Source organism: Macrobrachium rosenbergii, chromosome 35 (genome assembly GCF_040412425.1).
Source record: "Macrobrachium rosenbergii isolate ZJJX-2024 chromosome 35, ASM4041242v1, whole genome shotgun sequence".
In the NCBI taxonomy this organism is placed as follows: domain Eukaryota; kingdom Metazoa; phylum Arthropoda; class Malacostraca; order Decapoda; family Palaemonidae; genus Macrobrachium; species Macrobrachium rosenbergii.
Genome location: NC_089775.1, coordinates 2,971,518 through 2,983,636, shown reverse-complemented (window position 1 = coordinate 2,983,636; position 12,119 = coordinate 2,971,518). Strand labels below are relative to the sequence as shown.

The 12,119-nt window shown below is 42.7% G+C and overlaps 1 protein-coding gene and 1 long non-coding RNA gene across 2 annotated transcripts; one reads left to right on the top strand and one right to left on the bottom strand.

Moving 5' to 3' along the window:
• Window positions 1-1,391: 1,391 nt before the first annotated feature.
• Window positions 1,392-2,875, bottom strand: LOC136856226 (uncharacterized). The gene is made up of 3 exons (XR_010858290.1): window positions 2,526-2,875; window positions 2,215-2,320; window positions 1,392-1,765 (listed from the first exon to the last, which is right to left on the bottom strand). It is a non-coding gene; the product is annotated as an uncharacterized lncRNA (long non-coding RNA).
• A 103-nt stretch (window positions 2,876-2,978) lies between these two features.
• On the top strand, window positions 2,979-11,345 carry LOC136856250 (uncharacterized). Its single transcript, XM_067133942.1, has 5 exons — window positions 2,979-2,984; window positions 3,076-4,741; window positions 5,997-6,152; window positions 7,384-10,512; window positions 10,638-11,345. The coding sequence occupies exons 1-5, from the start codon at window positions 2,979-2,981 to the stop codon at window positions 10,982-10,984; spliced, it is 5,304 nt and encodes a 1,767-aa protein (XP_066990043.1). The 3' UTR covers window positions 10,985-11,345.
• Window positions 11,346-12,119: the final 774 nt, after the last annotated feature.

Here is a 12,119-nt window from a genome sequence, read left to right as displayed (position 1 = left end):
CTGAGCAATGCTAGTGTTTTGTAGTGTGTAAGGAATAGAGAGAGAGAGAGAGAGAGAGAGAGAGAGAGAGAGAGAGAGAGAGAGAGAGAGAGAGAGAGAGAGAGAAAGTAATATACAGCATTGAAAGCTACCTTAGATATATCAAAACGAACCTAAATATTTTTGACAATTTAGACTCTCGTACATTTGAACGCTATACACACCATCTGAGCAACTCCCAGGTACATAACCCATTATACAGGTCAATGAATATATTTACTATGATATTTTAATACAATTTTGTACCTGTAACCCGGAAGTTATAGCAAAATGAACCCGGAAATTACAGAAACATAAAAATGAAAGTCACATCTTGGACCGAATGCAAGATGAATCAACAAATCGACTGGAACTTTAAATCTCAATTTTAATTTTAATATAATTCAATCTAAATGTCATTGACTGAGTCCCATGCATGAATGGATGATTGATCGATTGAATGACTGACTGACTGACTGACTGAGTCAACCGTGGTGTAAATTGCCTGAGTGGTTGAAGAGTTATTAATGAATATATGCAGACATATTCATCCACATTGGCCCAGACATTTCACCTTCACGGAACTGTACAAGATAATTTTGAAATCATGTCTCTATCTCTCTATCTATCTATCTATCTATCTATCTATATATAAGAGACAGTTAATGAACTAATAATTTAACAGACATACACAAACACGCACAGACACACACACAGACAACAGGAAAAATAAAAAAGAAAAACAAAATTCAACATGACCTACCAAAGTATTGTCACTTTCCCAGAGCGTAAGATAATTCTCCACACACGTCTAACCGTGTCTAATCGTGCGGAGAGAGAGAGAGAGAGAGAGAGAGAGAGAGAGAGAGAGAGAGAGAGAGAGAGAGAGAGAGAGAGAGAGAGACAGAGTGAATCAAATAGATCACTTTACACTTCCGCCATTCTCTTGCCAAAAAAAAAATAAATAAAAAACTTGAGAACTGTATAAAATATACAAATGATGACTCAGCACTTTCCATAATGATAAGTCTTCAAGAAAACGACTGGACGTGGAGAAAGAGAGAGAGAGAGAGAGAGAGAGAGAGAGAAAAAGAGCGAGAGAGAAAGAGAGAGATAGAGTTTCTAAGACTTACGTGACTGTCATTATACGTTGTGGAGAATTCGTTTTATTTTTATTTTATTTTTTTGCTTATTTTTACTTTTATTTTTTTGCTTTTTATTTTTATTTATTTTGATTTTTTAATTTTTTTATTTTTAATTCTTTTAATTTTTATTTTTTTTATTTTCAAAAAATTTAAAAATTTTAAAAATGATCAAAATTCTTTAAATTTTAAAAATTTACTTTTCCTTATTTTTTATACTTATTATTATTATTATTATTATTATTATTATTATTATTATTATTATTATTATTATTATTATTATTATTATTATTATTATTATTATTATTATTATTATTATTATTATTGAAACAACCAATTCCACATTTAGACTGACTAATTCCTTCCATGATAACTTTGTCAGTCTAAGACCGAGTTACCTAAATTCCAGCACAGTCCTTGATCTATAAGCTATATAGAAATCTATTCTATATGTAAGAATAGAATATTTAACACAACAGAATAGATGGAACAGAAACAGTCGCCAAGATACTAGGCTAACCAGTTGTTCTGCACTACAAAATCTCGTCTAATTCCAGCCATGTAGAAGCTAAATGAATTCTGTAGATCTTTCTCACGGCAGTTACCTGCAAAGAAAAGGTTATTGAAGTTATTGTACTTATTTATGAACACGTAACTAAAGAAATTACTTAAATTACTTAAGTACTTAAGTTAGTGACGAGTTAGAACAGCTCAGTGCTCTGGTATTATAGCCTAGGAAGGATTCTGAACTTTAGTTCATTAATTCATATGGTAATTTTAACATTTCCAGGCCTTATAATTAATAAAAATATTAATTTTAATAATGACTAAGATTTATGAGCTTATTTAGACAAATTTACAATATGAATCATTTGATCAGAATCAACCTATATTTTCTGCAAGCACCCCCTTTCTAGACGTACACTAGACCTTAAGTCTAGTGTACGCCAGAAAGGGGTCCCCTCCCCGCCTCAGGGGCGCCGCCCCTGAAGCGGGGGTGTGGGGTAAAGCTTGCAGGGTGGTAATAAAAGACTAAAATTAGACAGTTCCTCACCTCTTGTTTTAGACAGAAAAATAGTTACCAGTGGGTGTCTGAGAATCGATCCTGTTTAGCTGTGGGTGACAATAGGCGTATCTTGGAGCCACTGGAGTTTAGGAACCTGAAAAGTGATGGAATAAGTTAAGTCTTCGACAAATTCTATCATTTAAAATGCCGGGAATTAGTTATATGTCATGGAAATACAATAGTTTAAAAATACGATAATTTAGACCTCAAAATAATTAATATTCAAAATCATTCAGGCAACCAAGTGGAACTGTCTTTGAATATAACAAAAAAAAAAAAAAAATTGCCACAAATCTTACAATATGCCAGAACTGTCGACAGTCTAACTGCACCTCGAATCCAACAGTTATTACTAGTCCTTAAACGCGCTCAGTGAGAAAACAGTTCTTCAAAATGTTCTATTCCAAAGGGGAAAGGTGTTTCTAGGAGCCATGGAGTCTGGAAACAGGAGGTTTAACTGTTCCAGCAAGGAATCGTGAGGCTATGATGCTTCCAGCGGCCGGTAGATGGCGGTAGCATCTTCCAGGAGGCTGAATGAGAATAGATAATTGTGGGAATAATATTATTTGACCATTGTTATCAATAATTTGAGTAAAATCATCGCAGGAACAAATGCAAAGTTATACTTACTTTGACATTGTAAGTTTGGGAAACTGTCTCTCTCTCTCTCTCTCTCTCTCTCTCTCTCTCTCTCTCTCTCTCTCTCTCTCTCTCTCTCTCTATCTATCTATCTATCTATCTACTATCTATCTATGTCTGTGATGAATAGATTTGCACATAAATAAACAAGAATAATATTAAAGACAACCTTCTAAATATTATCTTATCTGCAAACTTGTCTCTCCACAGGCTACAGTACTGCTTCTTCTCCTGAGGGCGTTATGCCTGGCTCACGCCTACGACGCCCTGGCCTTCCACGGGAACTTCGGCGACAGAATCGTAGCTACGGATGACGGAAAGACGGCAGAAGGACAGAAACCTGTAGAACGAAAGTCCTCGTCGTTGCCGGAGACGCTAAATGCTGAGAAACAAGGTTACAGTCCGGTTTTAGGCGAGATAGATCACCAAACGCCGCATTTTCTAAGGGAAAGTCGCCAAGCGACGGTGGATAAGTTCGAGGATTCGAGAATTCTCGAAAGAAACGCCACTTTTCCGCCCAAAATCCCCCGTCAGTCCACCCGCGCAGGATCTAACGAAGGGAACGCGACGACGAGGATCCCTCAGGCACCCGGAAATAGGACCCAGAGGGTCCTATTTCCCGACGACGCCGGGAAAACTCGTCAGAGAGTCGTCACGCTTTCCCAACACTCCACCAGACCGAACGTCCCGCGGACGAACAGGAAGAAGAAGAAAGAGAAGATTGGGGGTGAAACGGGCGTCCCAGGGGCGGGTCACCGCGAGAGGCATCAGCTGCAACGTCAGGTTCACCGTCAGAAGCAGCGGTTCCGGTACAGGGGCGCTCCTGAGGAAGGAAAGAGCCAAAATAACGGAGGTGGAACGGGAGGGAAAGATGGCGCCGTTGACGAGGAAAATTTCGATTCTAAGAAGAAAATTGGCCCTCTCAGGCCCTGTACCAATCCCGTAGGAGGCGCCTGTGGTGATAATAACGATAAAGAAGAGGCGCCAAATGCCACCAGTACCTCCAAGCCTCCAGAACCCGGTAGAAACCACCACCAGCAGGAGAAAACTGTCGCGCCCAGTCACGCCTCGAGCATCAAGATCATCAAATTGGAACCCGTTGAACTGAGACCTCTTCCTCCTACGGGAAGTGGAAATCCTCCTCCCTTCCTCCTTCCCGGAGCACCCAAAGGGCGTGACCAGTCACGCGAGTCACCCACGGGCGAGAGATTCATCCGACACGCCCACGGAGGAACAGGGTCAGGCGTGCAGATTGTAAGCGTGACTCCATGGTCAGTCTTCCATGACCCCATACAATTACCTCCTGACCTCATTTCCGGCGGCGTCCCAAAGGCGCCAGTCATTGAGCCCGTGCAGTTAGACACGAGGAACTTCCTGACGACAGCGGGGCCCCTGTCGTCGCACAGGCTGGAGGAATGGCTTCAGGAAACGACTGACGTCAAGCAACGATTCCCTGCTGACGAAGGCTTGGCAGCAGGAGGCGATAGCCGAGTCGTCTACGGTTCGTTCACCCTCCCGGCGGCGGCGATAGCCGCCCAAACCATCACGGAAGCTAATTCTATCGTCCAAGGCCCTCCCAAGGAGACGAGAACCCAGGAGGGATCCCAAGGGCGCCGTGAAATCCTGACGAAGGAAACGTCTTCTCAAAACAACCCAGCTCCAATATCCTCGACCTCTGAGTCCCCTCCTAAGGACTCCAAGGGTCCCTTCGAGTCCCTGCAACAGGGCGTGAGGGAGTTTCTCCTTCGTCAGAGGAAGACCAACCTGAAGGGGGGGCACTCGTTGACGCCAACGCAGGACGAGGGGCTCCACAAACACTTGTTCGAGGCGACGCAGGACATTATCGAGAAGGCTCAGTTGGAGGAGAGGAGGAAAGGTGAGTAGGATTTCGTAGGATTTTGTATGATTTTATAGGATTTTGTAGGATTTTGTAGGATTTTATAGGATTTCGTAGTATTTCGTAGGATTTTATAGGATTTCGTAGGATCTTTTATATATCAAATTCTTTAGAACAAGTTTTTATATAAATATTTAAAATTCTCCCTCTCTCTCTCTCTCTCTCTCTTCAGTGGTAAATAAATCAAGATATTCTTTTAATTTTCTCTCTCTCTCTCCAATGGTAAATACTCTCTCTCTCTCTCTCTCTCTCTCTCTCTTTTCAGTGGTAAATAAATCAAGATATTCTTTTAATTTTCTCTCTCTCTCTCCAATGGTAAATACTCTCTCTCTCTCTCTCTCTCTCTCTCCGATGGTAAATACTCTCTCTCTCTCTCTCTCTCCTCAGTGGTAAATAAAGATATTTTAATCTCTCTCTCTCTCTCTCTCTCTCTCTCTCTCTCTCTAATGGTAAATACTCTCTCTCTCTCTTCAGTGATAAATAAATGAAGGTATTCTTTTAATTCTCTCTCTCTCTCTTCAGATGTAAGTAAATTAAGGTATCCTTTTAATTTTATCTCTCTCTCTCTCTCTCTCCAGTGTTAAATACATTATTCTTTTAATTCTCTCTCTCTCTCTCTCTCTCTCTCTCTCTCTTCAGTGGTAAATAAATTAAGATATTCTTTTAATTTTATCTCTCCCTCTCTCTCTCTCTCTCTCTCTCTCTCTCTCTGCCCTGCCCTATTGTGTTCCAAAACAGGCCAGCCTTTTCCCCAAAGCTGAATTAAACAACAGCTTTCTGTCTCTCACGAAACTCTAATTGAAAAGAAACGGCTGTTTACCAGACCGAATGATCTAATTCTTCTAATCTCATTCTTCACAAGAACCTTACCTGCAGAGTCTCTCTCTCTCTCTCTCTCTCTCTCTCTCTCTCTCTCTCTCTCTCTCTCTCTCTCTCTCTCTCTCTCTCTCTATATATATATATATATATATATATATATATATATATATATATATATATATATATATAATTATTTCTCTGTATCAACATACGTATTAGAGTATAGGCCTAACAAAAATGACCTTTGACCTGTTCATTTCCGGCACAGGGCCAAAGTGACCCTTCCAAATGACTTCATAGATATTTTAAGTGACCACCTGTATCTATAAGTACCTATATGTACCCATGGCACGGCGTAGGCCTATCACAAACAGTTGCCTTGATGAAAACATCTCATTTGCATACCTGTTTCCAGAGCTCTTTTCAACCGTGAGGTCAACACCCATCGTCCATCAGAATATTTGGGACACCAATGATACCCTCAGTGCCAGGGAGGACCAGGGGCACGTGTCCAGTGCCCAGGAGGTTATAACCAGTGCCAATGACCCAGGAATAACAAGGAGTTTGGAAGGTAAGGTATTGTGTATGTTTGGAAGCGTGTAGGTCTATGTGCAGTGATCACCCCAAAATTTAGGCCTAATTGGTCCCATTTAAAGCACCATGTGGGTGTATATGACCCTTGCGAATTGGTTTATAAGTTTATCATATATTTCCTTTGTATTTTTTGCAGTTATTTCCCCAAAAAGCTAAATTAACGATGCTTATATATTGAGTGTCCCAATCGATCTTTAGCAATCGCCAATTTTGGACATTTCAGGGTCGAAACGAATATAATATAGGATATTATAGCTCATAAACATTTTCCGTAGGCCTATGAATAATTATTTGACCTTATTTCATTGTCTGGTCGGCCAAATGGTTGATAATTATCCTTAAAATACGTGAAAGTTACAGAATATTAACCAAAAGATTAGTTAACCATTGAATAAACAGTTTTCTTTGAGGTAACCATCAATAGAAAATTAAGTATATGGATCAGATTTAAGTTTAAACTTATTTTGGCTTAATTCAGGTGCGCAAAAATTATTATATACAAAATAATGTACATAATTACATGACTTAGAGATAGTGTAGAGTAATTCAGAAATGCCTTTATTAGTATAGTCTCCATGTTTTTTTATTTAATTTTGAAAACAAAAATAAGCATGTTTCTTTTAATATTTTCTTTACGAGATTAACAGAAATTATATATATAGTATATAGTGTTGAATGTGTGTGTGTATGTGTAGTCTGTTTACTAAAGTTTAAAACCTTGCAAGAAAAAAGAGCATTGTCTCTATAAATTTACATAAATTGCATAAACCTACAGGTCTAATTCATCAAACAAATCCCTTCAACTTATGTTATATCACAGTTGGTGGTTGGAGAACAAGAGAGGGTGGTCGTTCAGTGTAATCTGAATGCAAAAGTTGAGGGAAAAAGAGAGAGGTGGTGTTTAAGTGAGTATGGTGTGTTCTGAGATGGTCCTGATGTTAAGAATACATTGTTTCTCTAAAGGAATGTTTACAACTGTGCTTGGGAAAGGGTATACAGGGAGAAAAAGGCTTTGTTAGGCTGTGTTAGTTCCTCTGTTAGGTTATATTTGAGCCTTCTTTGCATGTAGGCCTATACATCCTGGTGAAGCTGTGAAAGAAGCTTTCTTTACAGCAGATTCATCCATGACTCAGTATTCATAGTGTTATTTTATCATATTTTTAGACTGAAAAACTGTTTGATAATAATCCCTACACTTTTACTTACAGACAATGGCAGTGCTGACCCGTCACCTCATCCGCACTCCGTATCAACTGGTCAGGACGAGTTCTTGTCGCAAGAGCACGCCGTCAAGAAAGATCACGAGATCGGTCTAGCCCCCAACGCCACGCACTTTCATCCGCACTCCATATCAACTGGTCAGGATGAATTCTTGTCGCAAGAGCACGCCGTCAGGAAAGATCACGAGATCGGCCTAGCCCCCAACACCACTCAGGCGGTGCAAGCATCTGGAAACGGCTTCACGAGAGAGTACATGATGGACCGAGCGAAAACGCACCAGACGTCAGGGTTCCGAGACGCGTTCCGCTCACCGTCAGAGCACGCTCCATTCCCGCGGGTCCTGACTCCGCCCAGACTCTCGCCTGCGTCAGATCAGAGGCCAAGTCTAGCTGGAAATATCAGGGATAGGTTTCCCCCTGTGAGAGCCACTCTTCAGCCATACTTCTTCAATCCCTTCCACAATTTCTTGAGGGGTCACGGGATTAGCGACGAAATGCTGGTGGAAAATCACAACAACACACATATTCTCAATACCCATGCAGGATTTGAGGCACTGACACATTCTGATGCATTGCAGAAGGGGCCAGAGAGTGCTTCTGACTTTTTCATCATCGAACCTGACAGCCTTCCAGCTTCTAACGAACGGACCTTGCGATTCAACGTCTCCAGGTATCAAGGGTTTCAAGAACCACAGGGAAATACCCAAGACTTCTCATTTGGGGAGAAGGAAAGCAAAGGTCAACATCAAATGGTTCACGCAGGAAACCTGGCTGTTCACCATCCACAGCACAACCCACAACATAACTCACAACATAACACACCCAGCTTGGATCAGAAAGAATTTGTTGATTTGGTAAACCATTCCAATTGGTCATCTGACAATGAGCAACCAATTGTCACTGTCAATACTGATCAGTCTAGGAGATTTCGTGCATCATACAAAAAAGCCCACGATGGGGGTACTTCTCAGTCCTCCCCAGATTCCAGTACATCTGGAGAACCAGTCAGCCTTGCTAACCAGAGACCTAAGACCACAACTACAGAGCTGCCTCTCATTGACAGGAGAGAACAAGAGTCTGCATCCCTCCAGCACCCTGTGGAAACACATTCCCTGCCACTCAACAGCTTTGAAAGGCAAGTGAGACCAGACGATTCCCATAGCAGGAAAGACGTTCTGAAATCCTCATTTCCCGGCTTCCCCGATTCGCTTCGCGACCTTGAGAGAAAAGAGCCGAAGTTGAATCAGAATCAGGAATTCAAGGGGCACCAGGGAACATTAAACTTACCTGCTTCCATTGTTCCTGTTCCTCCGCCTTATTACCCTCCAACCAAACCTCCTTCCGAGATGGCTCCCCCACCCCACATTGCGCCTGCAACTCCCCCTCCCGACAGGCTTCCACCTATGCGGCCTTTAGACCTGCCGTTTAACGAGAGACTGCCGGAATTGTTTGAGGGTGGAGCATCTGGCGCCAAAGATACAGGGAAGGAATCTTACGCCCAAGAAGATTCACGGAAAGATGACAGCTTCATCGACAGCAATAACTTCCACGGGCTCATCAATTTTGAGTTGCGAAAAGACAACAAGGCTTTCCAGCCAGACAACTTAGGCATTAATGCATCACCTGGTGACCCAAACATTCCTCTGCATTTCCAGGGGCAAAATCTGAATTTAAATAAACCTGGTGTAGAGAACAGACCTTTCCCAAATCTGCATCAGAAGGAACCATCAGCAGTGGCTATAGTGCTCCCAGCAAATATCCACCCACCTGACCATGATTTCACAGCTTTTCAGAAGGAAATAGCTGCACTTCCTTACGCTTTACATAACCAAAATTCTCCCCCAACAAATTTGGCGCCCCAGCCTTCAAACAGGTTCCCTGAAAGTGGAAATTCATTCTCTATTTTGCCAACTTCTGTCTCACCTGACCAATTGCATGCAACTGGCAACGAAGAACATACTGAGGAAAATTCTGAAGAGGTAGATGACAGATTTAACGAGGTGGGATACCCAGATATTCCTGAAGAGAACTTTAGGTCACACGAACCCAGAACTCGGAGCCATAACGCTAACGAAATTGCCAGGAAGCCTCCAGTCCCACAACACCACAAACCCCAGTTTACCCCACAAAGCATCCCACATTTCCCTCCTGGGAACAGAAGGCCTCAGTTCAACCAGGGGAACAGAGGATCACACTTCAACAGGCAGGAGAAGCAGCCTTTACGTCAACCGCCGGGGAACTTTTTCCCGCAGGGTCAGCACAACCTTCGGCAGATTCCCCAGCATCGTCCGCTTCCGTTACACGCTGTTTACGTCAAACCCCCTCCTAACCATCTCACGGCTCCCCCTGGCAACCTGAAACGCCCCAATTTTGTCAACTTTGACATCCCTGCCTCGGGGAACCTTGTGGATAGTGACGATGACGAGATCCTGTCGTTTTCGGAGTCTGTCAGTAGCCAGCACACAGGTCCCAATGCCTTCGGCAAAAGTCCTCTGAATGGCGTGGCCGCAAAGGACAAGAATAACTTGAGTAAGCCACCTTCTCCATTTCCAGAGACCCTCAATTCATTCAATTTAGCTGATTTCCCACACATTACCCCTGCAGTGCTTCACGTAGGAGGACCACCCATTTACTACCCCGCAACATCCTCAGTGTCATCCTTTTCTCATCCACCCGGGGTCTCTTTTCCTTCCTCTCAGAGTCCCCACGTAAGAAACCCTCCTGTCTTCCAGGAGACGAGACGCCCTCTTCTCCCTCCTTCTCCTCCTCCCCTTCCTCCTCCTCCTCCTCCTCCTCCTCTTCCTCCTCCTCCTCCCTCTCTCCACCCACGCAGACCTCTACCCAGCCGTCTCCCACCAGCACCAACATTCAACCGAATTAGAACCACTCTCCACCCACCTTCAGGGCCACTTCCCAGATTCCCTTCCTCCCACGAGATGGAAAGCGACTTCCGGCCACTGGGCGGCGTCTCTCAGCCTCTGCCGGACGACCCAAGGTCGCGGGACATCCGGCTGTCAGAGAGTCACGCCAGGCTCATCCAGAACATGCAGTACGGCATCGACGGGAGACCGCTCGACGTGTGGATTCCAATCGTTGACGAGGATGATGACGATGGGGGTGAGTTGTGAGTTGTCATAAGACCCTGTAGCTCATATTTTAATTCTAAAGAGAGACTCAAGAGCTGTTATAAACTAACCATCTCATTTCTAGAATCAATAACTGGTTAAACTTTTCACTCACAGGTTACGACACCAAGCGCAGTATCCAGGTATCCCGGAAAACAGCTGACGAGAGAAGCAACACTTCCCTTCTGGGTACTTCTGTCACTGAAGGTGGTTCCTACAACAGCCCGAACGAAGCCAGCTCCAAGAGTGATGGGGGCCCAGACCCGCATCTTCTGGAAGCTGATCTTTCACACGATCACCAGCAACAAGAAGACGGGTTTGGCAATGAGGAACCAGTCAGCGAGGTCGTCTTTGGTGCCAAGACGCGATTGGATGGGGGCTCAAGGGACAACAAAGAAGTGAAGACTTCAGGTTTGGTCCCTCCGATACTGATCCCGAGAGAAGCACCTTTCGCTTGGGGATAAAGAACCAAGATGTGGGTGTTTAACATGCATTTCCTGATAAGTGATAACCCTAAAAACACTGGAAAATACTCTTATACCAAAAATGGACACAAGCCACACCCCTATGGATGAATATTGCCAAATAAAATGTGCAGAAATCTTTTTTCACAATGGTACCATTAACCTCTAACTGGAAACTTCTGGCAACTGAGTCACGTCAAGGGGGCGTGGCTTGTGTTTTAAGTTAATACCAAAACATCATATTTATAAGAGGATAGGTTATTTATGTTGTTATGTCCGCAATAAAGATTTTTTGTTTATGTAGCTAGTTGTAGTAGTAGAGGGGCAGGTCCTCTCAACCAAATTAGTAAAGAAACATAATATCCTGTTGCTCATTCCTACACTTTTGTGTTAAATGTTTTGACGACAAATCTATGTTTTGTAAATAAAATATCAAAAGTATTCCTTCCTCTTTTAAATACTCGACCTCAGTGATGAGAAAGGTATATCCTGACATGGAATAAATAAGATTGCAAAAAGGTGAGGAATGTCAGGAAATGAAGTTAGCAAAAGTGAAATGATTTGTGTTCTTTTTGGTTGTCAGATCGTGACGGCAGAAAAAAAGACCATGGACTGAATGTTCTCTGGGTAGTCTGTGCCCAGAAGAATGGCAACAGACTGAGGACTGTTCAAGTGTAGTCTGTGCCCAGAAGAATGGCAACAGACTGAGGACTGTTCAAGTATAGTCTGTGCCCAGAAATGAGGCAAGAGACTGGGTACTGTCTAGAACAATGTGTCCATAAAAATGCCAACAGACTTAGCATTGATCAAGAAGTCTGTGCCAGGAAAGAGGTGACAGACTTAATATCATTCAGAACAATCTGTGCCCAGAGAAAAAGATAACAGATTGAGTATTTTTCGGAATTCTGTGAACAAGAACAATCAATACTTACACATATTGTTCAGTACAGTCTGCGCCAAGAGAGGAAGCAATAGACTGATTATTGTTCAGGTTAGTCTGTGCCCAGGAAAGGAAGGAACATTATTGCTGGGAAAAGGAGAGACTACTCACATAAATGGAAGACTTCTGAGAGTCTGTAAACAAACCTAATATTCCATTTGCACAAATGAAAGACTTCTAAAAGGTTGTAAACAA